Below are 26,384 nucleotides of genomic sequence, written 5' to 3' on the forward strand. Positions count from 1 at the left end.
GAAAACAAAAGCATCTTACAGCTATTGGATTCATGGCACTTCTGTTGCTTTGCTGCCGGCGTTATTTTTGTCTTTCTATTTTTAAGTTGGTCATAAACTTGTTTTCCCTGAACTAAAACATTCTGCAGCTGAAACATTTCTGTTTCTACAATCTATGTGTTGAACAAAGAAAAGTAAAACCTTCATCCTATTTCTTTCTTTTCTACAGAATGTGCTTCCAGACGGCTCACTTTTACATCCACAACATGTCATCACCCCCAGTCATCACACAGTCTGCTGTTGCATCAACATCTGGTAACACACACACACACACACACACCCCTACACACACGTACACTTACAAATACAAACATATATGTATGAAAATCTAAAAACATAAATCTCATTCTTGCTTTTGGCAAACACTGTTTTGCAAATTTAAATTCCTAATTACTACATCACTTTGTTACCACATTTTCTGAATCACGGAATGTCTGTTATGTTAGAACTGATGCTTCAAAAGTATCGACATTCTAAAAAAATATCCAAACTCCTGCAGAGCACCAATGTCTAACAAATACTGACGACCAGTCCAGCTGACCAGTGCTTTCGTCTTTAAATAATTTAAGAAAAACACCATCTGTCTTCTCTCTTTAAGACTTTAATGTAGTCTTTTAAAGGGCTTCCGCAGATGATTCTTGCCAAAACTGAAAAAATGAAAAGAAGATCAACTTTGGAAATAAAGTTGCCTAAAATACATTTTCCCAAAAATGTCTGGCTTCTGTATCATCTGTATTCCATGTATTTAATTTTCCTTTTTAAATCTTCCAGATGAGGACACAGCTTTTCTAGTGAAGGACTTTGTCAAACACGTTGCTGAACTTCACAGCACTCAGGGCTTCACGGCAGAGTTTCAGGTATGAATAAAGGAACATTTCTCTGCTTGTGATTCCAGCTGTCATGTGCAGACACCCTGGGCTGGCAAGCAGCTCCTGGATGTTGTCCCTGTCACTAAACCATGATGCATGGCTGCAGTGATTTTTGACTTATATTGATCCTGGATCATTAATGATCCATGAAGTAGATTGAACTGAAATGCTTGTTTTATTGCAGAGATTTAAACCCCCCAAAATTTTATCTCTATTCATACAGGTCGTCTCATTGAGATCCAAGATCTCATTTACAAGAGAGACATGTTTGGAAAAAGCAAACAAAACATTACACAAAAAAACAAGTAATTAAGTGATTTGACTCGATTAAATAAACAAATAAAATATTAGTTAAAAACAGGAGCAGAATAAGCACTCTCAAAATGCCTGCTCACTGTGACTACAGTCATGCACATGGTTTGTGAGGAGCGTGCCTTCATTACTGTGAACAGAAAGTCACCTTGTGTCTTTTATGTTCACTGACTTAGAATGAATACAGGCTTCAGCTTTGTCCTCAAACTGCCACCAAAGAAAACAATTTCCCAAAGACGTTGCATGGGTTTGGTTTAAATACATTTTAGTGATGATGATGTTGATGATGATGTTGATGATGATGATGATGATTATGTGAAATTAAAGGTATCTTTAATATAAACTGGACCTTTAGCGATGAATGAATAAAAATAGAGCACTTTCTCTGATGTCTTACTAGTTTCACATAAAGTAATGTAGATTTTATCAGTGCAGTGAAGCTTGTTAGAAAAGTAGCAGTTTCACTAGCTGTTAACATTAACCTAATGAATAGTAAAATAATGAATAATGAATAAAAGATCTTTTGGCAATCAGTTAGTCATTAACTAACAATAGGAGACTCATAAAATGTAATAATCTTACATTTTATGAGCTCACAGAATGTAAGAGTTTGGCTGCAGCCTCTCAGCCAGGGCAGCCTGTGGTTCCTTCTGATGGTCCTGGACAAAATGTTAGTTTTTTTAATTTCTTTTGAAGACAGTGTTGTGGAAAAAATGAATTATCAAGCACTGCTAGATAAAATCACTCAGTCAGGTTTATTTGTATATTGTACATAAGACAAAGAGCTTAAAATTCAAATCAATGATGAACAAGCCAGATTAACAGCTGTGAATGAAAGTTCTGCTGGTCGACACATAGATTTTATACCAACGATAAGCGATCCAAAACCACGGATAGGCTGTCTGACTCCCAGGGAACTGCAGGAAAAGAGCATCCAACCTTGTGTGTGTGACCCAAACAGGTTCATGGTGAGAGTTCAAGGGCACTTAGAATGCAGACATAGCATAACATAATCAGTAGATATCACCTTATTAATATTTTCCACCACAACAGTTTGGGTTAATCAGCTACATGGTTCACCAGCTTTTGCTTATTTTAGCCTGACCTGTAATCCAGATTTCACATGTGTTGCTATGCAAACAAGTACATTTGGTGATCTTTCATGTCAGTGTGTGGCCATTCCTTCACACTCTTCCAGATGGAAGCATTTCGTCAAATGCATTCCAGGCATTTCAGGCATACTGTATTCGATTAAATTTATTGATATATTGAATTGAATACATCAATTCAATATATTTCAATTCACAACAAAAGTCAGCTCCAGCCACCTGGACTGGATGAAAAAATAACTGTTCTGACACCATGTTGTATTCCTATGTTAAAAAATAAGTAGCTCTTATCTGGATAGCATTCATCCATTCATGCACACATTCAGACAAGGTAACTATCATCTGTGGCTACTATATTACAGCCATAGCTGCCTTGGGGTAGTCTGATAGGCAGTCATGCGCCAGTGTCCCCTGGTGGGCCCTCTGACCAGCAGCAGGGAAGGCGGGTGAAGGGTGCTGCAGGAGACAATCCAGTCCATGTTTCCTAATATCTGTAGTGAAATCCCAGCAGCTGAGTCTTTTATCATTAAAATTTCCTGTGTGCTCACAGTTGGGGAAGACTCAGAGCTACAGTTTTGTGACTATGGCATGAGTGGAGGTGTTTTTTTAGATGCACAAACATGAAGGACTGCCTGTTCAGGCATCTGGCCTCTTGGAGCAGCCAGATGCTTCAGGGTTGATGAAGCATTTTCACACAAATGAGCATGTACATGCTCACAAAGCATGTACACGTTTGTACACGTTATTGGAACCTTAGCAGTAACCAGAGTGGTATTTGATTTAAAAAACTGTTCTGAATGTATCACTATCATCAATAAGTAGAAAACAGAGATTAACAAGTGTGTTTAGGTGAAGGAGGAGGTTTGTACATATGCAAGTGCAGTGTTTAACTGTAGTTTTTTCATTTGTTATTTGGTTCATCCACATTGTTTAAGACTTGGGGGAGTTTCCCTTTGGTTGGCCTTATTTGTAACTCTTGCATCAATCTGTGTACTTTGTTGTTTTCTTTTTGTGTTGTCTTGTAATTGTATATTTTGCACCTCTCTGGTTGTCTGTGTTGTCATGGAAATATCCGGGCTGCCTGCTGCTTCCTCACACTCATCATTAGACACTGAAAGAGAGTTATGAGGTAAGATGCTCTCCTCCAGACTGTGTGAATTTACTGACTGATCCTGCATCAGACAGTAGATATGTCTCGTCTCAGAAAAGCCTTCAATACGAACATTTCTTATTACTATAAGAGTTCCTTACTCTAAATTGTCCTCATTCATTCATTCATTCATTCATTGTTGGTGTTAACACCATGTCAAATATAATTTCTAAGCAAAATAAATAATAGAAACATTTAAATCTATTCTATTTAAAATATGTCTTATCTTCAAATCTCAATAAAGTCAAGGTTAGCAGAGGACTAGCAGTTTTAGTAATGAGACCAAAGTGGGAAAAAAATAAACCTTTACTACCTTTACTATATCAATATATTTTTTGATGTATTTCTAATATTTCTGTTGATAGTCAGATTCACACCAGATGTCAGTAATGATGTGAGTAATCCACACATACAAGCAAATCAAAGCAAATCAATCCACAAATTAACTCCTGGCTGAACTTACAGAAATTGATTAAAACCTTTGTAATGAAAACTCCAAGACAGTTCCTGCATGGAGGAACTGCATGTTTAGAGTACCATTTACTACAAAAACTATGTTTTGTCTCTCACAATAAAGACTCATACACACACAAAATCTTAAAATTGCACATATATTGTATTAAAATGTCCCACACAGATACAATTTTTCACACTCACACACAAAATGCTAAAATTGCACATATTCACTATTAAAATATCACACGTGAAAGATCACACACAAACACACCCCTACAGACAAAGTATACAGACAGATGTAATATTTGATCGATAGGTCGAAAATGTTTGTGCGTGATATTTTAGTAGTGTATATGTGCAATTTTAGTCTTGTCTGTGTGAGAGAGAGAAAAAGAAAAATTTTTATGCGTGTGTAATATTTTAATAGTGAAAATGCACAATTTTAAAATTTTTTGTGTGTATGAATCTTTAGTAATGTGTGTGAGTCAAAACATAATTTTTGTCCTAAACAGCCCCTCAGTTTATATCCTAACAAGGTTATGGTATAAAAATGAACACTGTTTTTAACATGTCTTTTTGCACAAATAGGTTTCTGTTCCTCAAAACATTGAGAACATGACATATGAAGAAAGGAGACTTTAAGTAAATAAAAGTTCAGCATAGGGTCCTTGTTACTTGAATATATATATATATATATATATATATATATATATATATATGTTTTTCACTTTTTTTATGTAGCAGATATTCGGTAAACTTGAGCAATGATCTCACTGCCAAAGGCCTTGAATATAGAATATGTTCCAGATAAAATTAGAGTAATGTCAAACAACACAGGGCACACTCCACAGACATGTTTGAAAAACAAGCATGATCTGAATGAAAATCCAAAATCCCTCCTTCAGGAGAGTGTAGGGAGACAGACAATTTATTTACCTTAATCAATGCAGGCTGGCCAAAACAACAATGGGCTTGTACACATAAAATGATAACAGTAAGGAAGCCCAGCACATATGGCAGCAAACCCCTCATAATTTCATCCTCGGTCTAGACTTGAAATTTTTTGTGCCTGTGTTTCTTATAGGATGTACAGGCTTGCACAGTGGACATGTGGATGACCTCAGACAGCTCCAACCATCCTGACAATAAGACCAAGAACAGATACAACAACATCTTGGCCTGTGAGTCCAAATCAGTTTAGTACTAACTGGTTCTACAGAACTCAGACAGAACAAATGTTGTAAAAATGTGTGTGTGAGTGTGTGTGTGGGTGTGTGCGGGCATGTGCGGGTGACCGTGCATGTACTGTGTATATGTTTTTCTCCTGGAACCTCATCACCGTGTATTTTTTTCCATCCTTTCTGTTTTATACGTGCTCATATTGTGTGCTTCCAGTCAGGTTTCCAAGTCATCACAGAGTAACACAGTAAAACATGTCATAAACAATCACACTCTTATCAAAGGGATACTTAGAGAGGCCAATAAACCTAACATTATGTAACTGAACTGTGTGAGGAAGCTGAAGTACTCAAGAGCACTCACATATTCAATGAAAAAACTTACGAACTGGCATAATATCCCAACTGGGATTTGGATTTTAGACCTTCTTGCTGGATGACAATAATGCTTCTATCTGCGAATTTATTTACTTTAAGGGAGAGTTTTGGGTTTCTTTCATCTGCTCAGTGAGATCCTTTCTGTTGTAGTGAAAGCAGTGGCAAAATCCACCTTTTTTAATTTGAAAACCATTGTCTCCTTAGCAACACTGTGTTGATATGGCTGTGATGCTGTGGGGTGCAATTGAGGAGCGAGGCAGGGTATTCATGCCAATGCCTTGGTAGTTATCCCCTTGCACTGCCACTAGACTCTAGAAAAGTGGAGGCACGTTCTCTGGAGTGTCAAATCACACTTCCCCATCTGGCAATCTGATGGACAAGTCTGGGTTTGGTGGCTGCCAGGACAACGGTACTTGTCTGACTGCATTGTACGAAGTGTAAAGTTTGGTGAATTATGGTGTTGGGTTGTTATTCAGGAGCTTGGCTTGGCCCCTTAGTTCCAGTGAAAAGAACTCTGAATGGTTCAGCATACCAAGACATTTTGGACAACTCCATGCTCCAAACAGTTTGGAGCTGGCCCCTTCCTCTTCCAACATGACTGTGCACCAGAGCACAAAGCAAGGTCCATAAAGACATGGATGGAGAGTCTGGTGTGGATGAACTTGACTGGCCAGCAAAGAGTCCTAAACTCAACTTGATAGAACATCTTTGGGGTGAATTAGAGCAGAGACTGAGAGCCAGGTCTTCTCGTCCAACATCAGTATGTGACCTCACTATGCGCTTCTGATAGAATGGTCAAAAATTCCTATAAACCTTGTGGACAGCCTTCCCAGAAGAGTCGAAGCTGATCTAGCAGCAAAGGGTGGACCTACGTCATATTGAACCCTGTGGATCAGGAAGGGATGTCACTTAAAATACTTTTGGCAATATAGTCTATTCCATTTCATGTTCCCTGTCTACTTCGATGCTTGATTTTAAAAAGTGAATCAACCAGTGTCATCTTGAGGAATATGTTTTCTGTATATGTACAGTATGCCTGAAGTACCAAGACAGGACATGGAAGGAAAAACATTGCTGAATATCATCCTACATGTTTTATAACAACAAAGTGCTCCAGTGCACACTAAAATTTGTGGTGGGATGATGTCAACAATACCAAATAATCTTTGAAATGCAAAGATGGGAATCCATGGTTCCTGAATCAGACACCGCAATCTCTGCATCCTTGAGATCTTAGTTTTAGACACTTCTGCCATCAACTGTTAGCGCAGCAGCATCAGAACCAAGGACCTAAAAAGGCTCAACAGCCTGGTAAAGTAGGCTTGTTCTGTACTGGGGATGACTGTGGAGATGATTATGCAAAGGATCAAGGAAATTATGGACAACCCTGACCATTCTCTTGGCTAGGCAGAGCACTTTCAGTCAGAAGCTTCTTCACTGAGTGCAGTACAGACTGCTGCAGGAGAACTTTATTGCCAACAGCAATCTCCATGTTCAATAACTCTTTGCAGAATCTAAATTAACGAGTTACAACAACATTTAATTTACCTTTGGGATTAATTAAGAATTTTTTAATTTGACAAAGACAAGGGGACAGCCCTTTAACCTGCCTCGGAAACAAGTTGACTTTGAAGGAAGAATACATTCATAGCTGTCGCTTTGGGCATAAAAGATTGAACAGCTCTTTAAAGAAATCATGGTATCCCAGGTTCTCTATATAATGCTTAAGGTAGCACAGTTATTGGTCACAAAGCAACAGACTGGACAGCTAAATTCTCATAACCGCTTCACCAGTTCTGGTTCATTGTTCCACTACCAAATAGCTAATAAAGATTAGATGTTCAACAACTGGTGAGTGACTCCTTTTCAGTGCAACAGAGAAGGCTTTCACACTGACAATTGTGATCACTAAATAGTTAGAGCACAATTTATGGGTCACTTTCTTAAAGCTTCTTTGTTGGTGTGAACACAGTCCTCCATATAACACCACAGAGATATATCAACCACAGTAGTGCCCATAGTCTTCAAGTTCCTGGGGTAAATTTTGTCCATTCCTGGAAACCTGCAAATAGGGAGGTTATTAATTAGCCCAGCAACCTCCACCATGGTAATGGACTTCCCTCATCTGAGTGCTCAGATTCTTCTTCATCTTTGACTGGATCAAAGGAAACCTCCAAGTCCTCCTTTCCTCACTATGCAATATCCTCAGATCTCAGGTCTGTAGAAGTATGTTTAAAGAACAGAAAGCTTTATAATTTATTTTTCATATTTATCTGATCCAGTGTTGTTTTCTTCTTTAATCTTCAGATGACCACAGCCGGGTTCAGCTTTCCCCACAAGCCAGCAAAGATGGAAAAACCACCGATTATATCAATGCCAACTATGTGGATGTAAGAAGTTGTTGGTTTTATTTATAGAGAAAGTGATTCTTTAAGTTGATTTGTCTAATAGCCTACATTTAAACACAGTTTAAATGTGTCAGACATATTAATTGTATTTAAATCAAACAAAGTTCTGTTTTGTCATTCATACATGGTGAAACTGCATTTAGCAGTAAAAGTTTTTTAAGAATTTTCCATTGTGCTGCACTGGGTCTGGTATTCCAGTAAAGTATCTGTTTGACCAGACTTTGGAAACTTTGCATCAAGATCAAGAAGAGCATTTTAAAATGAGGGATCCCAAGGCATGTTGGTGGATGTCCAATCATGGGACCTTCATATTTCTCCTCTTCTCTCCCTGCCTTCTTTCCTGCTTGATTACTCACAATACTAGTACTGCAAAAGGTATTCAAAGATAAACAATCCATGGTAGCAGCATAATGTTACTTACAATGCTAAAAAACATGCTCTGTCAGGAACTGCTAAAGACAAAATGAATCCTCCAGGCCTTTGCATGAAGCCTGACACACTTTGTAGCTTCATTCTAAATCATTGTAAACATAAATCACATGGTGGCAAAAGTTTTGCTTTTCCAACATCTTTCAGAATGTGTTGCAGGAATGTGACTGAAATTATTTTCATGATAAAATATGAAGTGTCTGCATCGCAAGAAATTTTACATGTGAAAATTATTGAGAATCCAAGTGAGTATTTTTCATACACTCTGTTTGTAGTCGTTCTTATTAATCTGAGTGAGAGAATTATGCCTCTTTTACAGGCTGAATAGTAAATACCAATAAGTGTATGGTGCACAATGACAGGGTAAGTTTTTTTGTCCATGCTGAAGCAGGCACTCTGTGTTCTTTAGGGGTATAAGAGGCCGCGGTCATACATTGCTGCTCAGGGGCCTCTGAGGTCCAGTATTGAAGACTTCTGGAAGATGATCTGGGAGCAGAATGTTCACATCATTGTCATGATCACCAACCTGGTAGAAAACGGACGGGTGAGTAGATGGCTTTGGTCCCACTGGAAGAAATGTAACAAATCTTCTGTCATACCAACAGTAAGGCTAAGTTGAACATGAGACACAAATCAGCATTTTTATCATGCATGTTTTATGCAGCTCCTCTGTTTTTCTGTGCCCTCAGAGAAAATGTGATCAGTACTGGCCAGCAGAAGAGCAGGAGGAATATGGGCCGTACCTTGTGACTGTAAAGAGAACCAAAGTTCTGGCTTACTACACACACAGGACATTTCGTGTGAGGGATACCATCACTAAAAAGGTCAGATGATAGAACTAACTTTCAATTACAAATGTTTATCTAAATATATTTAAGTGACTAAAATAAATTTAAGTGTGAAATGGCAAATTTCAAGTTACTTCAAGGTTTAGCTTTAAACTTTGCATGTGTTTGATTATTGCCCTCCAAATACTGTGAATGCACTATTACTAATTTAGATATAATTTTCAGTGTGCTTATCTGTTCTGACTGTTAAAAAAAACTCAAAATGCTAACTTCTTTGGCATGAAGTTCACTCAGGTCACAGTGTATGATAAAATATGTAAGATAAGTCCTGTGCTTGAATTGAATTTGATTCAGTTAAATTCAGTTTATTTCTATTCACAACACATCTTGATGTTTTGTGAGTTGTGACATTGTCTCTTTGACAATGTCTGTCAAATTGATGACATTGTCCACTGTGAGTCCCTGAGGCTGCGTCCTCTCTTCTCTCTTTTATGTTCTGTATATAGACGACTGTTGCAGTTGGCATGACAGCAGGCTAATTTTAATATTTGCAGATGACTCTATAGTAGTAAGCCTCTTCTATGATGATGATCCATCAACCCATGGTCCTGTGGTTGATGGATTTTTAGACTGGTTTTCTCCTATTAAATGAACTTATTAATTACTAAGGACGTAATAGATTTTAGTCTTATCACCAGTAATTAAAGGCCAAACTTCAACCATCAATTTTCTTACACCCCTATCCCTGGTGGGGTTGGTAGGGGTCAGCTGGTGTCTATCTCCAGCAAACGTTTTGGGCGAGAGGTCTGTCACATGGCAACAGAGACACAGAGGACACACAACCATGCACACGCACTCAGATCTAGGGAGAATTCAGAGAGACCAATTAACCTGACAGTCATGTTTTTGGACTGTGGGAGGAAGCCGGAGTACCTAGAGAGAACCCTCGCATGCACAGGGAGAACATGCAAACTCCATGCAGAAAGACCGAGAATCAAACTCAGGACCTTCTTGCTGCAAGGAACAGTGTTATCTACTGCATCACTGTGCAGCCCAAGATCAAACTTTTCAAGCTAATTTGAATAATGGACTGAACTTAATGTACTTATTGGACCAGTTGGAATGTAGGTATGATTAAATTGAAGTGACTTTTTTGTAAAGTGCCTTGAGATGACACGTGCTGTAGAGATAAACTGAATAGAATACAACTGCAAATGAACAGTGCTGAGACAAACTGCTTCACAAAAGCCAGCAAATACCAATTGTCAAGGTAAAATGCAGTTTTCAAAATGCATTTTGTTGAGAATACTTTAAATATGCTGTACACAAAAAACACTCATCAAAGATAGTTGATATCTTTTGCTTTATGAGTGAAAGAAGGAATATTTTGTTGTTTAAATGCAATTTGCATTTGCTATTTTCATTTCCAGAGAAAACAACAAAGATTAGACATCAAAATGCAAACATTTCTTGTTGAAAAACTGAACATTTTATGCAATTGTCCTAATGTTTTACAACTTAAGGTGCCAGAAGTTCTCTATCATTGTAAGAATATTGTTATTTTTGAAGTTAATGAGTTCATCCTGTACCTTCCTCCTGCAGAGCTCAAAGAAGGGGTGGAGCAACGAGCGAACAGTGGAACAGTTCCAGTTCACCCAGTGGCCTGATATGGGCGTCCCAGAGTTCTCTCTGCCGCTTCTCAGTTTCATTCGCAAGTCATCCAGAGCCAACACAGACAACATGGGCCCAGTGGTGGTGCACTGCAGGTCACATGAAGCTTCTCTGTTATCTTCACCTGAGCTGATGCTGGACGTTTTTCTGACTGCTTGTTTTGCTGTGCAGTGCTGGGGTTGGTCGGACGGGCACGTACATTGTCCTGGACAGCATGCTGAAACGGATATCACACGAAGGAACCGTTGACATTCCTGGCTTCTTAAAGCACATCCGGACACAAAGAAACTTCCTGGTTCAGACTGAGGTCAGAGTTCAACTTAAACACATGCAGCATTGATTCTACGTTGCGTTGTGTTTCTGTGTTTGATATGATATAAAGCACTTTGAAATGCCTTGCTGCTGAAATGTGCTATACAAATAAAATTTGATTTGATTTTAATTTCATGCTGATAATGTAACAGAGATGAGTAGGGTAAAGTATATCTCCTCTGTGCAGAAATAAAGCATTTTTTCTTTCTAATATTTTTTTATGTCACCCAATTTCACAAAACATCATCCAAAAGTAATTTCAGTATGAAACTACTGAAATTATGTATTTACACAGATTTAGTTTTTTGCACTTGTCTCCATTCAGTATAATAAAAGCAGCAAGGTTGTCTGTTAGGTTTGCCTTAAAAAAATACATAAGTAGAAGTTTTATCACAAACTGTAGCAATATACTGTTTCTTCTTCTACAGGAACAGTATATTTTTATCCATGATGCTTTGGTGGAGGCCATCTTATGTGGGGACACTGAAGTACTGGCAGCCCACCTTCACAATTATGTGGATGAGCTGCTGACTCCAGGACCATCTGGGAGGACTCGCCTGGACAAACAGTTTAAGGTGAGCTGACACATACATGCAAAATTAATAGAGATTAGGGTGATGGTAGAAGGCTTTCCGACCACAAAATCTTGGAGGTCATCATCAAAGATAAATCATCAAAATACCAGATAAAACATGCAAAAAGCTGCTCAGCAGTTATAAGAACGGTTTGATAGATTTTGATATCAATTACATTTTTTTAATCATTACTGATGAGGATTATTAGTAATGATTAAAGGTTTTATTGGCTCGAGTGGCCTTTATTTGATAGTGAATTGAAAGAGGGTAATCAGAGAAGGGAGAAGACATGCAGCAAAGGTCACCAGGCCGGGAATCGAACTTACAACAGCCACATCGAGAACTAAAGCCTCCATATGCGAGTTGTACTTAACCCCAGAGCCAACACAGCACCCCAGTCATGAGATATATTTTTGATATGTCATTTTAAATATAATATAAAAAAGCAGAAATTGTTTTTGGAAAATTTATACTTAATTGTAAACCTAAATCTGTTCAAGTGACCAATAAATCAAGTTTATTTGTACAGATATGGTGTTAGATTAGATTAGATAAACTAAATGTGTTCAGATCCATGTGTCCTCATACTTTCATACATCCATTTCTTCTGTGCAAATGTACTCTTGCGGATTTAAATATGCCATATTTTGACAAGAAATCTGCACAAGTCTTTGGCTCCATTTTTTGACTACCATTAGTTAGGACAGCAGAACCTAAAGATTGGCTCTTTTCTGTTCTCCACAGCTAATGTGTCACAATGAAGTGAAGCAGAGTGATTTCTTCAGCGCTCTGCAGGACAACAACTCCAGCAAGAACAGGGACTGCTCTGTGATACCTGGTGAGACTGCCTCATGGTAACACCATGAACTGCTGGAACACCACATCAGTCTCAGTCATACATTTAAATCCTTCCACTTCAGCTCCTGTTCACATGATCCACAAAGTACTTAACCTCATCTCTTCTCTCTTGTAGCTGAGAGGTCACGAGTGCGTCTGTCTATAACAGCTGGAGAGACGACCGACTACATCAATGCCTCATTCATCACTGTAAGACCAGCAAATCTCCCTTATTACTAAATCTTACCCAGAATCATATGAGAGAATGAAGGTGTTTGAATCTCTCTTTCAAACACATAGGATTGAATCGTTCTTTTCATTAACACACAGGCAAAGGAGACCGTTAACAGCTTCATTACTTTTACATAAAAGTCAGCCTTCAATGTTTCTGCATCAGCATCAGCCATTAGGTTTGGCTTAGTGTTAACATTAAGTTTCTTCCTAATAATCTAGCAACCTCTTCAAAACTTTTCCTCTCTATGAGAAACTGCATATTAAAGCAGTTATTAGGTTGTTTTTTTTCCTATCGTCAGGGAAGCATAGGACCTTCATGCTTCATAGCTTCATTTGTTCTGTGATGTCATTGAAGAATCAAATGGTATTCCAGTAATTTCTTGAACTACTTGGAGCTTTAATCACCCGTACAAAAGTATGGCTTTGTTTTGCAGGGCTACAGACTAAACAGAGAGTTCATCATTACCCAGAATCCCTTGCCTGGCACCATAAAGGACTTTTGGAGAATGATATGGGATCACAATATCCAGGTCATCATCTCACTGCCTGGGGTAAGCAAATACGATTATTTTCAAATGATATTCTCCAAATGGGAAATGATGGTCCAGGAACACTGAAAGGTTTCGGCTGTGGACTCCAGGACAAAACACTTCCCTCCATTTTATCAGAAAAATAACAACAATTTTTGGTACTATTTCATTGTCATATTTGACACATTATTCTATAACCCACCTATTTCAACTGAGTCTGAGACTTCCTGGACCAGGCAGCACATTTCCAGCCTGTTAATGTCTAGCTTCCTTCTCTCAGTTAGTCAGAGTGAAGCCTGCTGGGGTCTTCTGCTGCTGCAGCCCACCTGCTTCAAGGTTCCATTTTCTGTAAATTAGGAGTTTATTCACAGCATCCTTCACCATTGGTTGGAACCAGCTCCTGTTGTCTTTATCTTTGTAAACCAGCTCTGACCTCAAGAGGACATTTCTTTCCACACAGCTGCCATTCCCGCGATATTTTCTCTTTTTCAGACGAACAACAGGTACTGACAACCAGAACCTGCTGGGTCAAAGTGGCTTAGATCCCACTTTGTCCTCATTCTGATGCTCACTTTGAACTTAACCAATCTTCACCTCAGTGTTACCGAGTTCCTGGTTGGTTGGTTCATTACTTATTGCCAACAACTGAATAGATATTCCTAGCTGTGAGTGTACTTGACAATAATTTATTTCTTGCTCTTTACTGATAATATACAGTCATTTTCATTACTGATTGGTCCCACCTCCAGGAGAGCCACGCCCTCCCTCCTCTGCTCTGGGATACTTCCTATAGCAAAGCTCAGATGTCAGTTCACATTAGCCTTCCCATGTCTCTGTCAACAGACTACAGAGGAGGCGGAGCTCTGTGCCCTGTGTCCTGGCAATGAGCAATCCATCAGCTTCAACATGTTCACTGTGACCCAAAGGAGTGAGGCCCACATCTGTCTGTCCAATGAGGACATGCTGGTGGTCCGGGAATACGCCCTGTCTGCTGTAAAGGTTAGCGTATAGCTTCTTTTGAACCATGACGTTCTTAATAATAGCAGATAGTGCGTGTTGCAAACAAGTGTCATATAAGCCACTAAAACATCTGAGGCTTCTTAATTGCACTTGAACACATAAATGAACTATATACATAAGTATCACTGAAAATGTTCTTACAACTCAGAAAGATTTTGTGTGCAGAAGGCATCTGGTTGGCATGTCAACTCTTCTCATCTGGACAGGATGACTTTGTTCTTGAGGTGAAGCATTTCCTTGCCCCCTGCTGGCCGAACCCTGACAGCCCCATCAGCAACACCTTTGAGCTCATCAGCCTGGTGAATGAAGAGAGGGCGAGCAGAGACTATCCCACCGTGGTGCATGATGAGTAAGACCCTGTCCAGCCCGTTATCATACTTTGTGGGTCTTCTTTTTCCAAAAGGTTTTGCATGAGATGAGTCCTGGTGTTTTTCTCCTGCAGTGTGGGCGGAGTCACGGCAGGAACATTCTGTGCTCTGTCATCCCTAAAGCAGCAGCTGGAGACTGAAGGTACGGCTGATGTGTTCCAAGCAGCCAGGCTGACAAACCTTTTGAGACCAGGGGTCTTCAGTGATGTCGTAAGTCTCACAGCCAGTTTACTACAGATCTGTTTGTTGCACTCTTTTAGTTCAACATTTGAATTATGGATAAATGCAATTCAACTCATTTACAAACACATCTTAATAAATTTAGATGGAATTTTGATGGTGAATTATTGTTGTTTACAGCAAATGAAAATCACAAATTTTACACCAGACAAATTTTAAAAAAATCTGTGCTTAATGAAAAGTATGTCCATGTACTGCACAGTGTCTTGGGCTCCTTTTGCAGGATTTCCTGCATGCAAAAGAATGGAGGAAACCAGTCTGTGGTTCTGACGAGTTTGCTTCAGTAGGTTAATCTTCCTCCGGACCCATGGATTCTGTATTAGTTAAAGTCAGGACAGTTTGTTGGTGTTACTGTGGCGATTGCAGCAGGCATAATCAGTATTGGCAGTGTGGACAGGTACCAAGTCCTTCTGGAAAATAAAATCATCAGCTCCATACAGCTGGTCAGGTGAGGGAAGCATTAAGTGCTTTAGAATTTCCTGGTAGATGGTTGCATTGATTGTGGACTTCAGAAAACCAAGTAGACCAGAACCAGTAGATGATATGGCACCCAGAATGTCAGTGGATTCTTTTCCCTCTCCACTCTTCCTCCAGACTCTAGGATCTTGATATCTAACTGGAATTCAAATGTGTTCACTGGAAAGGAACCATTGACCAGTGAGCACTTAGCTAGCTAGTTCACTTCTGAGTCCTGTTGAGAAGCTTCTAATGTGGTCTTTGGTTCAGGTTGTCTGTCTCTATGGGAAAGGATTGTGACAGTTCTAGCTCAAGTAGGGTGTGTTTGGTGGCTCCTGATGCTCCAGCATCAGTCAACACCTTCTAAGTTTAAACCAAACACATTTGTTTTCAATTTAATTACATTTCAATGCAATGTATTTGTATAACACCAACAGAGATCCAATAATGTTCTGGATATGTTTTCCCAAAGAACTAAAACAAAAAAGTAAATTCAAACCAGTCGTACAAGCAAATTCTAAGTCAAGTATATACGTACACTCCCATCTGGTAATAAAGCAATGCATATAACATGCACTTCAATTTGTCATTCATGTCAGTTTAAAAGTTTAAAAATTCAATGCAGATTACATTCAATTATTGACTTACAGAATTCACTTCTTCTGGAAAAATATGTATAGGAATATAGGAAAAGTCCCTTTCCACTTTAAAAGGAAGAAACCTCCAGCAGAACCAAACCTGAACCAGAACCAGAACCTGACTCAGTGACATCTGGTGGTTGAAGAAGTCAAAATTTGCCACACAATTGTCTCAAGGCTGAAGTTATTGCTGTTAGCGCACAGATTTTAATCAAACTGTTAGTTTCCACTCAACATTCCATGTCTAGAAGCTTGCATACAGCATTCTGAGTAGCTGGCTTCTTCAGCAATACCTTTCTCAATTCAGTTCATTTTGATTGAGAAATGCCTTATGAACCTGACAGGAAAATTAAATGTTAACTGATAACATACAGTTTTCTTCAATGAAAGAAGCTTATTTTATAGAGAATTTCAGTCACTCTCCTTGACAACTGTCAGCAGTCTGACCCTTGGCATCAGACCGTTCTTGATGTAATATTACTCAAACTTTATAATATTTTTTTTTATTTTCAGCTGCTGTAATCCAGAATCATCAATACTAACAGAAATAAACACCTGAAGGGAACTTTTCAATGATCTTCTGATTCACTAATGAAAATATTTCAGTTCATCTGTATAACAGCTTAGCTAATAAAGGCCACCTCTCTGATATTACCATGTTTTTGAATCTCAGCTCAGAAAATAGTGAAAAATATTAAGTAAGGCAAATGAATTCTAAAACAGAAGCTGGATTATCCCAGAATAAAACAGCCAAACACGGTTCAGCAGTGTGCCACAGTAACACAGTCCAATACAGGACGAATGCTCCCAGGTCTTCATTGGACAATGATTCTTGATCCAGAATGATCAAGAATGATCCAAGAATTATTGGATCAAGAATCAAGAATCAGCTGTTCAATTACATGGTAAGGTAAAGGGTCACTAGTTTGAAGACAGATTTGTGGACATTTTGTACCAGGAAGACAGGTGGTTTGAAAGAGGACTGAAAGAAGTCAATTACTAAGACATAGCTAGTAGCTAGGTGAAGATGGGACTTGTTCATATAGTGAATATGTCTTATCAGGTTTAAAATAAATGTAAACTTAGCTCTAAAAACTAGAAAACTGCTTTATGATGGGGTATCACATGAAATCAAAACAAAAATCCTGGAACATTTTTACCTGAAATGAGATGAAATGTGAAATACTTGCTAAACCTCAGATAGAGTGTTACTGTGAACCAAATGAAATAAAAGTTGATGCTTCCTGGGTTTATCTTATGTGTGTTAAGCAGAATAGTTGCAAGAAACTGAGTGCAGTGTGTTTTTGCAGGAGCACTACCAGTTCCTGTACAAAGCCATGCTGAGCATCATCGGGACACAGGAAGCAGAGAAAACCCTTCTATTCTCTGACAATGGAACCACCACTGACAGCCTTGAATCTCTTGTGTAAAACGTCCTGATAGGATAAGTTGTTCTTTATGTTCTTCAAGCACCAATAGAATCTCTTTTGACAGACTTTATTCAGGCAAATTCTTAACAGCTTTGCTGAATTTTCTGCTTTTATATTGTGTGCCTTTTATATTCCTTTTGTTGTAGTTCAAACTTTGTTACATTTTATATATTAACTGTCCAAGGTTTTAATGTACCATCCTGAAAATCTGTACTAAACTCTTTTAAACAATGTATTTATTGGCACTGAGCCTAAAAAGGGAAGCTGCACCTTTTCACATCAAATGTTTTCCATGGCTCTGCCACTGGAACCTATTCTGTGAATACCACTGCAACAGTAGCTACAGTGTGCTAAACAAGATAAGGATGTGGAATAATAAACCGATCGAATGTAAATAATATGGTAATCACTTTGATGGACCAAATTTCTATTTATACTTCTAGATTCTATATTTTTAGTGCAAATATCTGCTTTGATTCTGTTTAGCTAAAGATGATTAATGATTTTATACTCAGTTTTGTAACAAACTAAACGTGTTGCATGTGATTACTGCGTATGTAGATCTTTAGTTGGATGTGAAACACTGCTGGAGTCTTATATTGGGGACTAAAGGGATAAAGTGAAAGAAATGCAAACAAAAAACCTGTTGGTTCTTTAAAGTGTTCCTATGTAAACTTGCAAGCTGCAATTACTGAAAGAAAATAGTTTCCATTAAAACTATTTGTGTGTGTATATGTATATAAATGTATACATCTATAACACACAAACAGAAGGTATTTCAAGTGCTTCACTGTTTCCACACTTCATGTTACCGTCATGATGTCAAAAAATAGAACCAAAATGCAGAGGATTGGACAGCAAAGGAAAATTCAACCAGAAATTCTAAAGCAGAAAACTACAAGCCAATGCACATCGTGTCAAAAACCACTGAAAACAAGTTCTTAAAAACAGTAACAGAAGATTCTTATCTAATACTCAATGGCTACTTGTTCCACAAATTAACCAAAAAGGGCCGATCTTAGAGTTCAGCCTAGGTTTTGGTACAACCAACAGAAGCTAGTCAGCCGGTCGTGGTGAAACATTCAGCTGGAGCAAGTCGGAGAGGTACTGACCAGTAAGGCATTTGAAGGCCACAAGTGGGATTTTAAAATAAATTTTTTGTTGCTCGGGAAGTCAACGAAGGGATGACACAACAGGTGAGATGAGTTTGTTTAGCTGATCATCTCCAAGACTGCTTAGACAGGTGAAATGGTATCTTCACAATAAAATTTATTTTAAAACAAAAGCCAGAAGTTCTTTAGAAGTTTGGAACCATCTTTCCATCAGTGATCCAATAGGAGCCACTTATCAAATCTTTGAAATCTTTAAAAATTCTGTCTTCAGATATTTCCTGAAGACAAACATTTCATGTTCCAACCTGTCATGTTTTGTGAAGGGAAGAGGGGGGCAGCAAGATATCCCAATTTGAATTTCTGTTGAAAACAGAGTCTGGTTCAACTTGTGGATTATACATATTCTTTTTAAGAAGTTCTTTGTTATTATCCCTGCACCGTTTCTTATGAGTTAATCCAGGCTAAGACTCTGTAAGAAATGAGTCTTTTCAGGTCAGAAAATAGGTCAAGAGCCCAGAAATTGTCCTGACCTGCTGTCAGATCTGCAAGTTCATTTACATGTTTGACTTTTAATAATTACATCCCCAGTTATCCTCTGCTTGGTGTCCCAGTTTGCTTGGCTGCCTCCAAATCAAGCAGAAGTAAAACCACCAGTCAGCATTTTTTTTTTCTTTTTCTTCCAAGTGAGAACTCAGCTGGAGATCAAGGAGCTGACAGGACACTGCAACAGTTCAATTTACTGGTTCTGGGCTAAAACAAATCATGATCAATGAACGTCAGTCCACACAGTGACCAATTTTTATATGATTCTGATAAATCTAACATCATGCTTATAGTCAGATTTGTTGGTCTAGAAATGCCAAGATGGATTTTTTTAAGGATTAAAGAAAACAAGCAATACATGCATTTTCCACAATAACTGATCATTTATTTATCTAAATTATTTAGATAAATATATTGAAACTGTGTGACCTACATTAATGCTCTTTATGTTTTTAAGAAATCATCAGAATACTTTACAGGAGTTTAATTGTTACCATTTCATTTCTGTCAAAAAGAAAAAACATAAACAAAACCCCACAACAGAAATATTTCAGATATTGTGACCTCAAACATTTAGAAAAAGACTTTCAACAAGCAGTTCATGATGGCGTTTTATGGTACTGATCTCTCCAGAAATTAAACTTATTGTCTCCTGAATTACATTCTAAAGCCTCTCAGTCTTTCTGATATCTACACATTACAAACATTTGTTTTAAGATGACATGGAGTAATTTATATCGCTAAATATATATCTCTGCTATATGCAAAATACTTCCTTATCTCTATTTGAAAAGAATCAAAACCTGTGATCGATGGATGAAACTAGCCTGGTTTTAGTCAGTAAATATCAGATCAGCATGTTACACTGCCGACACTGATCAGGTCAGTGTCGGCAGTGTAACATTGTAACATTTTTTCTACATCTATGTGAAACTGCTCCAGAACTTGGTGCACTTTCTAAAAACATCAGCTGGGAGCTCCAGTCAGGTCCAACTTTAGTTTGGAGTACATTTCTTACAAAATGAAGACCTGACTGTGTGGTTTCAGCCACACACTGAGCATTCAGCGGTAGGATTCATCTCATTGCACGCTGTGACGTTTTCTCAGCTGGGCTCTACAGCAGGTCTGCACTTGGATGTTTGTTTAAGAGGTTTTGTTCTTATGGTTTCATTCATGTTGTCTGACCTAATTATGTTCCTCTGATACAGATGAGAAGTTAGGCAAAACATTTTAATTATTGAACATCACCTGCATCCTAAATTTCTGACCTGAGACTGCAAATTTTGAGCATGAATTTCCTTTCAACTATTTTAACTAATTCTTCAGATTTCTAAATTTGGTGATTTTGGACTCAAATATGTTTTGGCTACTGCTGCTTTCACATTTTTATTAACACTTAAAATTTTTATCTGTCAAGTAGGTCTAACAAAAACATTCCTTAAAAAAATAAAATAAAACAATCAGACAACCAGCAGACAGCTGGGTTTCATAGTGTTAAAGGAATTGATGTAAAGTCATCAAAAGCTGATTTTATCCACTTTTGAAGTTCTTTGGACTTCTGCAGGTTCTCTGCAGACTATGTTCTACTCCTGTAGGGTGCTCTTGGATATGATGTGCAGTCCTTCCTCCTTCAGCCGAGCCAACGCCGGCCCATAGATGTCTTTGGTCATTGGGACCAGCAGACCTTTTGTACTGATTTCCCCTACAGAGAGAAAAAGTGTTTGGTTCAGTTATCAGTCATATTAGAAAAACTAACAGCAGCATTCACTTCACAGACAGCTTTGCTTAGTGTGAACACTGATGTAACATTAGTTACTGATGTAGCACTAGTTTATAATTTGAGTTTAGCTACAATGTAAACAATAGCTTGTTTGCTAACTTTAAGCCACTCCATTCTTAACTTTCTTTTTGTTAATTACTAAACCTAAATTAGGATTTTATTAGGTCAATTGTTCATGTTGCCCATGTTAGTTTACATTACTTAGCTTATATGATTAAGCAAGCAAAATGCAAATGCTATCTTATATGCTACTGTAAGCTGGTAAACATGTGTTGGTTAACATTAACTTGCATTATGCTAATTTAACTTAAACTAAAATGTACTAAAATGCTATTTCAAATGGTGGAATCAGACGATGATAGTTTTATGCCCAACCTTTAAATTGTAATCAGTTTGCTATCTTGATTGGTAGATTGTGTTTGTAGGCCATTCTTTGATGCTGGCAGGATTAGAAGTAGCTCTGTTACTTCTAATGTTATATCAGTTATTTTTGCAGACTTTTCTTAATAATTTTATTGTGCTAAGGCATTGCATATTTGAAAAATGATTCCCCTGGTTCTAGATGCTGTGCAGCTGGAAGGATTTTTGGTCTTCTTTTTATATTTTAGACTGTTATGATGTGTAACCATGGCAACAAGGTATGGGAGCAGCTAATTAGCTTCTCAAAAGCTCAAACACTACTTAAGCTACATCACAAATCTCAGAGGAGTTGAAACAGAAACTCCATGGATACAAAACAGGATCGGAGAGAGGAGGAAGTTAAAACCAGCTCTTCATCATAATACTATTATAGTATTATAATAGTATTATATTATCATAACCCTTACTCCAACATCTCTGCCAGGTTTTCTAATATTCAGCCTCATAGCAATTTAAAGAGGAACAGCAAAATAAAATTAGGATTAGCGGAGCAAGCCAATCACAGGGTGTGACAATCGAGGCATTTTGCTGTGAATATTGTCTTTGAAATATTGTCTTATTTGTCTTTGTCAAAAATCTTCAGTCAGAGGTCTCTTCAAATTTGTTGAAAGACTGACTACTACTACAAATCCTTCCTGGCCAAAGCATCAGCGTTAGCAATGACTTTTTCAAGATAGTATAATGATTTCAGGTACAAAATTTTTTTGAATCTCCCTTTGGAATAAAGTATTAATGACTGAACTGAATAAGACTACACCAGCCAGAATTGAGTTCTGACCTGATTGAAATTTTATAAGTCAGTCTTTATAACTTAGAAAAATGGAGAGACAATGGTAGACTGACTAAGAGTCACAGAATCAGTACATTCCAGGAAAAAGGGTCCAACTGGAACAATTGGGGATCTGGTCAGATTTTGATTCATACATTACAGTTACCTTATTGTTTTTGAGGCGTCACCATTCCTAGCACCTAGAAAATCTTTGTTTGGAGCATCTGTATTACTAATGTGATAACTTACAGAGAGGCATCACTAACCATCAAGAACCATGCGAGCAGCAATGGCTGCTGGGTATCCTACAGTCTTGGCCATGGCAGAGAAACCGTTTGGTTCCCCATATACCACCAGGCTGATCTGTCGCATCTCCAGCTCTCCGGTTGGATGTCGAATTCCCACGTCGTTCCTCATGATTATCAAGTCCCGCTCACCTTTAGCTGGATCCAGAAGAGAAGAATCATAGTTCCATGCCTGACTGTGTTCCTCTGGTCAGTACCAGCAGTCACCCCACTCACCAAAAGAGAGCTTGGCTTCCAGGTGTTTTGTGAGTGCAGCCAGAATGGTGTCCGCATGAGGCACAGCGTCGTCGCTCAGCATCCCCAGCCTGCAGCCACACACAGACAGCATGGATTCCTCCTCAACTTACTTTCACTTTACACTAAAGAGTAAATATCTGCTGCACTGTTGCTGGGGCCACTCATCCTTGGACTCAGGTACAAGGATGTGCAGTTGATTTTTCTGGCTTCTTTGCCGTTGAATTAAATAAATGGACTTATTGAATTTAAGCTGTTAGTCATTGAGTTTTCCCCCGTCCTCAGTGCCTGCATAGCCCTCATCTCTTCATCCCTGGCAGCAGGAGACCTTGGCTTGGAGAAGGTTGTATAGCTACACCACTTCAGGTGTCCTCGTCAGAGCAGTGGGCTCAAAGTGTGCTCCCATGTTGCTAAGCAGAGAAGCCACAGTAAGAGCAGCTTGATGTGCAGCATCTGCTCCCAGCCAGATCAGTTGCAGCTCAGCAGAGGCTTGTGTCACTTTCATGCCAGAACATTGTTCTTAATGTAACAGATACATTGAATGAAATATGTATCTGAGTTAAGACACTGCATTGTCTTAACTTAGCGAGTAATTTTAAATAATTGATATTGACCAAGGTATTGGTAATTGTGATTCCAATGTTTTTCATAACTGTAGGCATATCTGTATAAACTGAAGGAAAGCTATAATCAAGTCAAAATAATGTAACAAAATTCTTATTAATATTCATTAGAACTTTCTGCAGCATTATCAACGATCTCGATCCATTCCCGCATGCGCCTACTAGGTAGCGAATCTTCCAAATCACTTTCAGTTCATGTCACTAAGGGTCATTACAGTGGACACATGTCAAGTCCTATAAGTTTGGCAGAAATCTGACAAGAATTCAGCATGATGTTGCTCTGTCTTCAGATAGGTTTAAATCTGTATGAATCAAAAAGGAAAAGGAAGGCATCCAGGAGCAAAACAGCTAACTTCATGTTCAAAGGGGGCAGGGCTGAAGTGATGTCCCCAATTGACCATGGAAATATTAAAACTGATGACACATCAAGAGTTTCATGCATCAAACCTTGTTGTTTTATGGCAAATAGTAAAATTTTGAGGTTTGGCCACACCCACATGCTTTGATGTAGCAAAAAGCGTTTGATAACTTTCAATCTTCATTGCCTTAAGACTGGGCTAAAACAATTTTAAGCCAGCACGTCAAAAGCCGTAGGACAGGGGTGGGCACTCCTGGTCCTTGAGGGCCGGTGTCCTGCAACTTTTAGATGTATCTCTACTTCAACACACCCGAGTCAAATAATGAGGTCATTAGCAGGACTCTGGAGAACTTGACTTCACTTAGGAAGTGATTCAGCTGTTGGATTCAGGTGTGTTGGACCAGGGAGACATCTAAGAGTTGCAGGACACTGGCCCTCGAGGACCAGGAGTGCCCACCCCAGGCATAGGAGGATTTCGCTCAGACACAATGTCTGTAAGAGAGACAAAATGTCCAAGGAACTTTTGTAGATTCTGAGGAGATACCAAACTTCATAAATGCCAATCAAAACATGGTTTGGGCTGATTTTAAGGAAGCACTGTGGAGGAATTTGGCCACGCTTTCCTTTTGGGGGGGGGACAGCTTGACATCCGACTTTGCCACTGCGCCACACTGTCAGTGCTGGAAAGCCACCAACTTGTCTTCTGTCAGTGGGCACACTGTAATCTTGATTAGATCATGTTTTCTGGGTAGTCAACTGGACTGGCCTGGCCTGTTCTGGTCAGTGAGTGTGTGTGTGTGGAGCTGCTATGTTGGTGTCGCACCATCTCAAGGTGTCCATTCTGAACTGATCCTCTCCAACCTGCTTATAGACTGCTTCCTCAAAAGCTTCTGGGGACACGGAGGAGGGCAAGCCCATCTGATGACAAAGGAGTTCTTTCTGCACACAAGAAAGGAAATGAACATGAAGTAAAATGTTTTGTTATTTATTTATTTTCTTCAGTACCTGAACAATTTTAAACCTATAGTACACTTAATTTTCTGTCTGTGGAGGAGTTTGTCTCTGTGCTCCTCTTCAGTTCATCAATGGTCTCTTAACTCTTTTTACCCAGCCTCCATGCCAACAATTCAAAGTGTGCTAATTTATTTTACCTCTTTCATTTTTCATTTCAAAAGAAAAGATTCTGGAGTGTTTTCAGGCAGATTAGTGGCAGGATGAAAAATCTATCAACCACTTGATGGTTGATAAACATCCTGAAAAGATTGAACTCTCACAAGCATAAAAGCTAACACTATTGCCTTTAAGTCATGAGTATGAGAAGCCTCTGTTCACTGCAGCCTTGATACTGATAAACAAGTGTTTGCAGCAGTAGACTTCTGTCATTTGATGAGATAGAAAAGATTAATTAAACTAAAACGCAACACAGAGCAGAGGACTGCATATGAACCATTTCCTGGAGCGATTCATACCCAGGAGATGGTAGACGTAGGGTGCTGGAGGACAGGATTGGGCTCGGTATTGATCAGTCCCAGCTTAACAAAGCCGCCCATGGCTTTGGAGAAGCCCTGTGGAACACAACAGGAACTTGATGAGAAACAAACACTGACAGGAGGCAAAAACATGGTTTGGTACCATCTACATCGGTACCAAACCTGCAGGCTGCTTCTACTAATTTTATAAGTATAAGGCCTAACACAGGACATTACTCACCTGTTAAACACAGATAGGAAATGCCAAGAAAGTAACTAAGAAGTACTTACCAAAAACAAAACGTGTTAATAAAACACCATTTACATTTTAATGTAAATTTCTCTTCATATTTATACAATGGTCATCCTAAAATTAACCAACGGTTGAGACCAGAGGTTTACATACAGACATTATAGTGGATTTAAGTAATTTCTAATAGTCTTTGTAAACTCTTGATTTTACATCTCTACAGTACAGACAGGCTCATCTGTTCAATTATAGGCAGGAGTGGCTAGAATGGGATGTCCAGCTATCATAACAATGAGACAACTTCAGGGTCCAAACAGAGAAGCATGGAGGTGGCAGCATCATGCTAAGGGCTGTTTTGCTGCAAGAGAAACAGGTGCACTTCAAAAGATAGATGTCATCATGAGAAAAGAACCAATTCAGTTCCACTGGTTCTGTCCTTCGAACTCATCCTGATTGACATTCTGCTCTGGGAGCAATGAGGAGCTACATGGAAAAAGTAACTCTCTGTGTGAGCAAGCATTTAGGCTTGCACAGACAGGCGGTTACAATGGAGATTAACGGATTTTTCAAATATGGGTGAAAGAATTAAAACAACTTCAAAACTTCAGACTAAAAATCTGCGTGCTCTCAAATTATGGCAGAGAAATTTTCCCATAGTGTAGCCACTGTACCTTGAAGCGCAGGGTTCCCCTGATGAGCGTGTGTGCTGTCTGGATGCCATATGACTCGGCGTACTTGGTGCTGTCGCGGTTGGGAAATCCCTCCAGGTTGAAACCTGGGAAGAAATCCATCTCTGTGGTCGAATCCATCAGAGCCCCACCTGCAGGGATGCTCACCACCTTGAACACACAAGTCTCATCAGAATTCTCCTTTAGACAAACTGTAGCGCCAGGAACAGATTCTGCTGAGAAAAGCTTAAATACTGTTTATGTCCCTCTGAGGCTTCCATACCTCACCATCTCTGAAAAAGACAGCTGGGCTGATTGTATTCAGGAGGACACCGTAAGGACTCCAGCTGAACTTGTAGCGAAGAGGATTGTCTGAACACTCCGGAGAAGGAAGCCCACCGCAGAACGAGCTGTAAGACTCCACCT

General features: G+C 38.9%; 2 protein-coding genes across 7 annotated transcripts in view; one reads left to right on the plus strand and one right to left on the minus strand.

Moving 5' to 3' along the window:
• Positions 1-18,203, plus strand: part of ptprz1a (protein tyrosine phosphatase receptor type Z1a) — a 74,188-nt gene extending 55,985 nt beyond the window's left edge. For 3 of the 4 annotated variants that reach the window (XM_044125637.1, XM_044125639.1, XM_044125640.1), the window contains 17 exons: positions 209-294; positions 811-896; positions 3,438-3,458; positions 5,020-5,116; positions 7,799-7,881; positions 8,738-8,872; positions 9,018-9,152; positions 10,719-10,882; positions 10,959-11,094; positions 11,528-11,674; positions 12,419-12,512; positions 12,648-12,721; positions 13,180-13,296; positions 14,119-14,274; positions 14,502-14,644; positions 14,738-14,873; positions 17,308-18,203. In XM_044125637.1, coding sequence (XP_043981572.1) covers positions 209-294; positions 811-896; positions 3,438-3,458; positions 5,020-5,116; positions 7,799-7,881; positions 8,738-8,872; positions 9,018-9,152; positions 10,719-10,882; positions 10,959-11,094; positions 11,528-11,674; positions 12,419-12,512; positions 12,648-12,721; positions 13,180-13,296; positions 14,119-14,274; positions 14,502-14,644; positions 14,738-14,873; positions 17,308-17,427 — 1,930 coding nt within the window. In that variant the 3' untranslated portion in view covers positions 17,428-18,203. The remainder of the gene's footprint in view (positions 1-208; positions 295-810; positions 897-3,437; positions 3,459-5,019; positions 5,117-7,798; positions 7,882-8,737; positions 8,873-9,017; positions 9,153-10,718; positions 10,883-10,958; positions 11,095-11,527; positions 11,675-12,418; positions 12,513-12,647; positions 12,722-13,179; positions 13,297-14,118; positions 14,275-14,501; positions 14,645-14,737; positions 14,874-17,307) is intronic. The other variant, XM_044125638.1, reaches the window with a different exon arrangement.
• A 1,242-nt stretch (positions 18,204-19,445) lies between these two features.
• aass (aminoadipate-semialdehyde synthase) overlaps positions 19,446-26,384 on the minus strand; it is a 29,645-nt gene continuing 22,706 nt past the window's right edge. For 2 of the 3 annotated variants that reach the window (XM_044125641.1, XM_044125642.1), the window contains exons 18-24: positions 26,242-26,382; positions 25,962-26,129; positions 25,041-25,136; positions 24,395-24,510; positions 22,573-22,661; positions 22,318-22,494; positions 19,446-20,784 (exon numbers count right to left, since the gene is read on the minus strand). In XM_044125641.1, coding sequence (XP_043981576.1) covers positions 20,666-20,784; positions 22,318-22,494; positions 22,573-22,661; positions 24,395-24,510; positions 25,041-25,136; positions 25,962-26,129; positions 26,242-26,382 — 906 coding nt within the window. In that variant the 3' untranslated portion in view covers positions 19,446-20,665. The remainder of the gene's footprint in view (positions 20,785-22,317; positions 22,495-22,572; positions 22,662-24,394; positions 24,511-25,040; positions 25,137-25,961; positions 26,130-26,241; positions 26,383-26,384) is intronic. The other variant, XR_006371387.1, reaches the window with a different exon arrangement.

The sequence above is a fragment of the Gambusia affinis genome, linkage group LG08 (assembly GCF_019740435.1).
Source record: "Gambusia affinis linkage group LG08, SWU_Gaff_1.0, whole genome shotgun sequence".
NCBI classification, from domain to species: Eukaryota; Metazoa; Chordata; class Actinopteri; order Cyprinodontiformes; family Poeciliidae; genus Gambusia; species Gambusia affinis.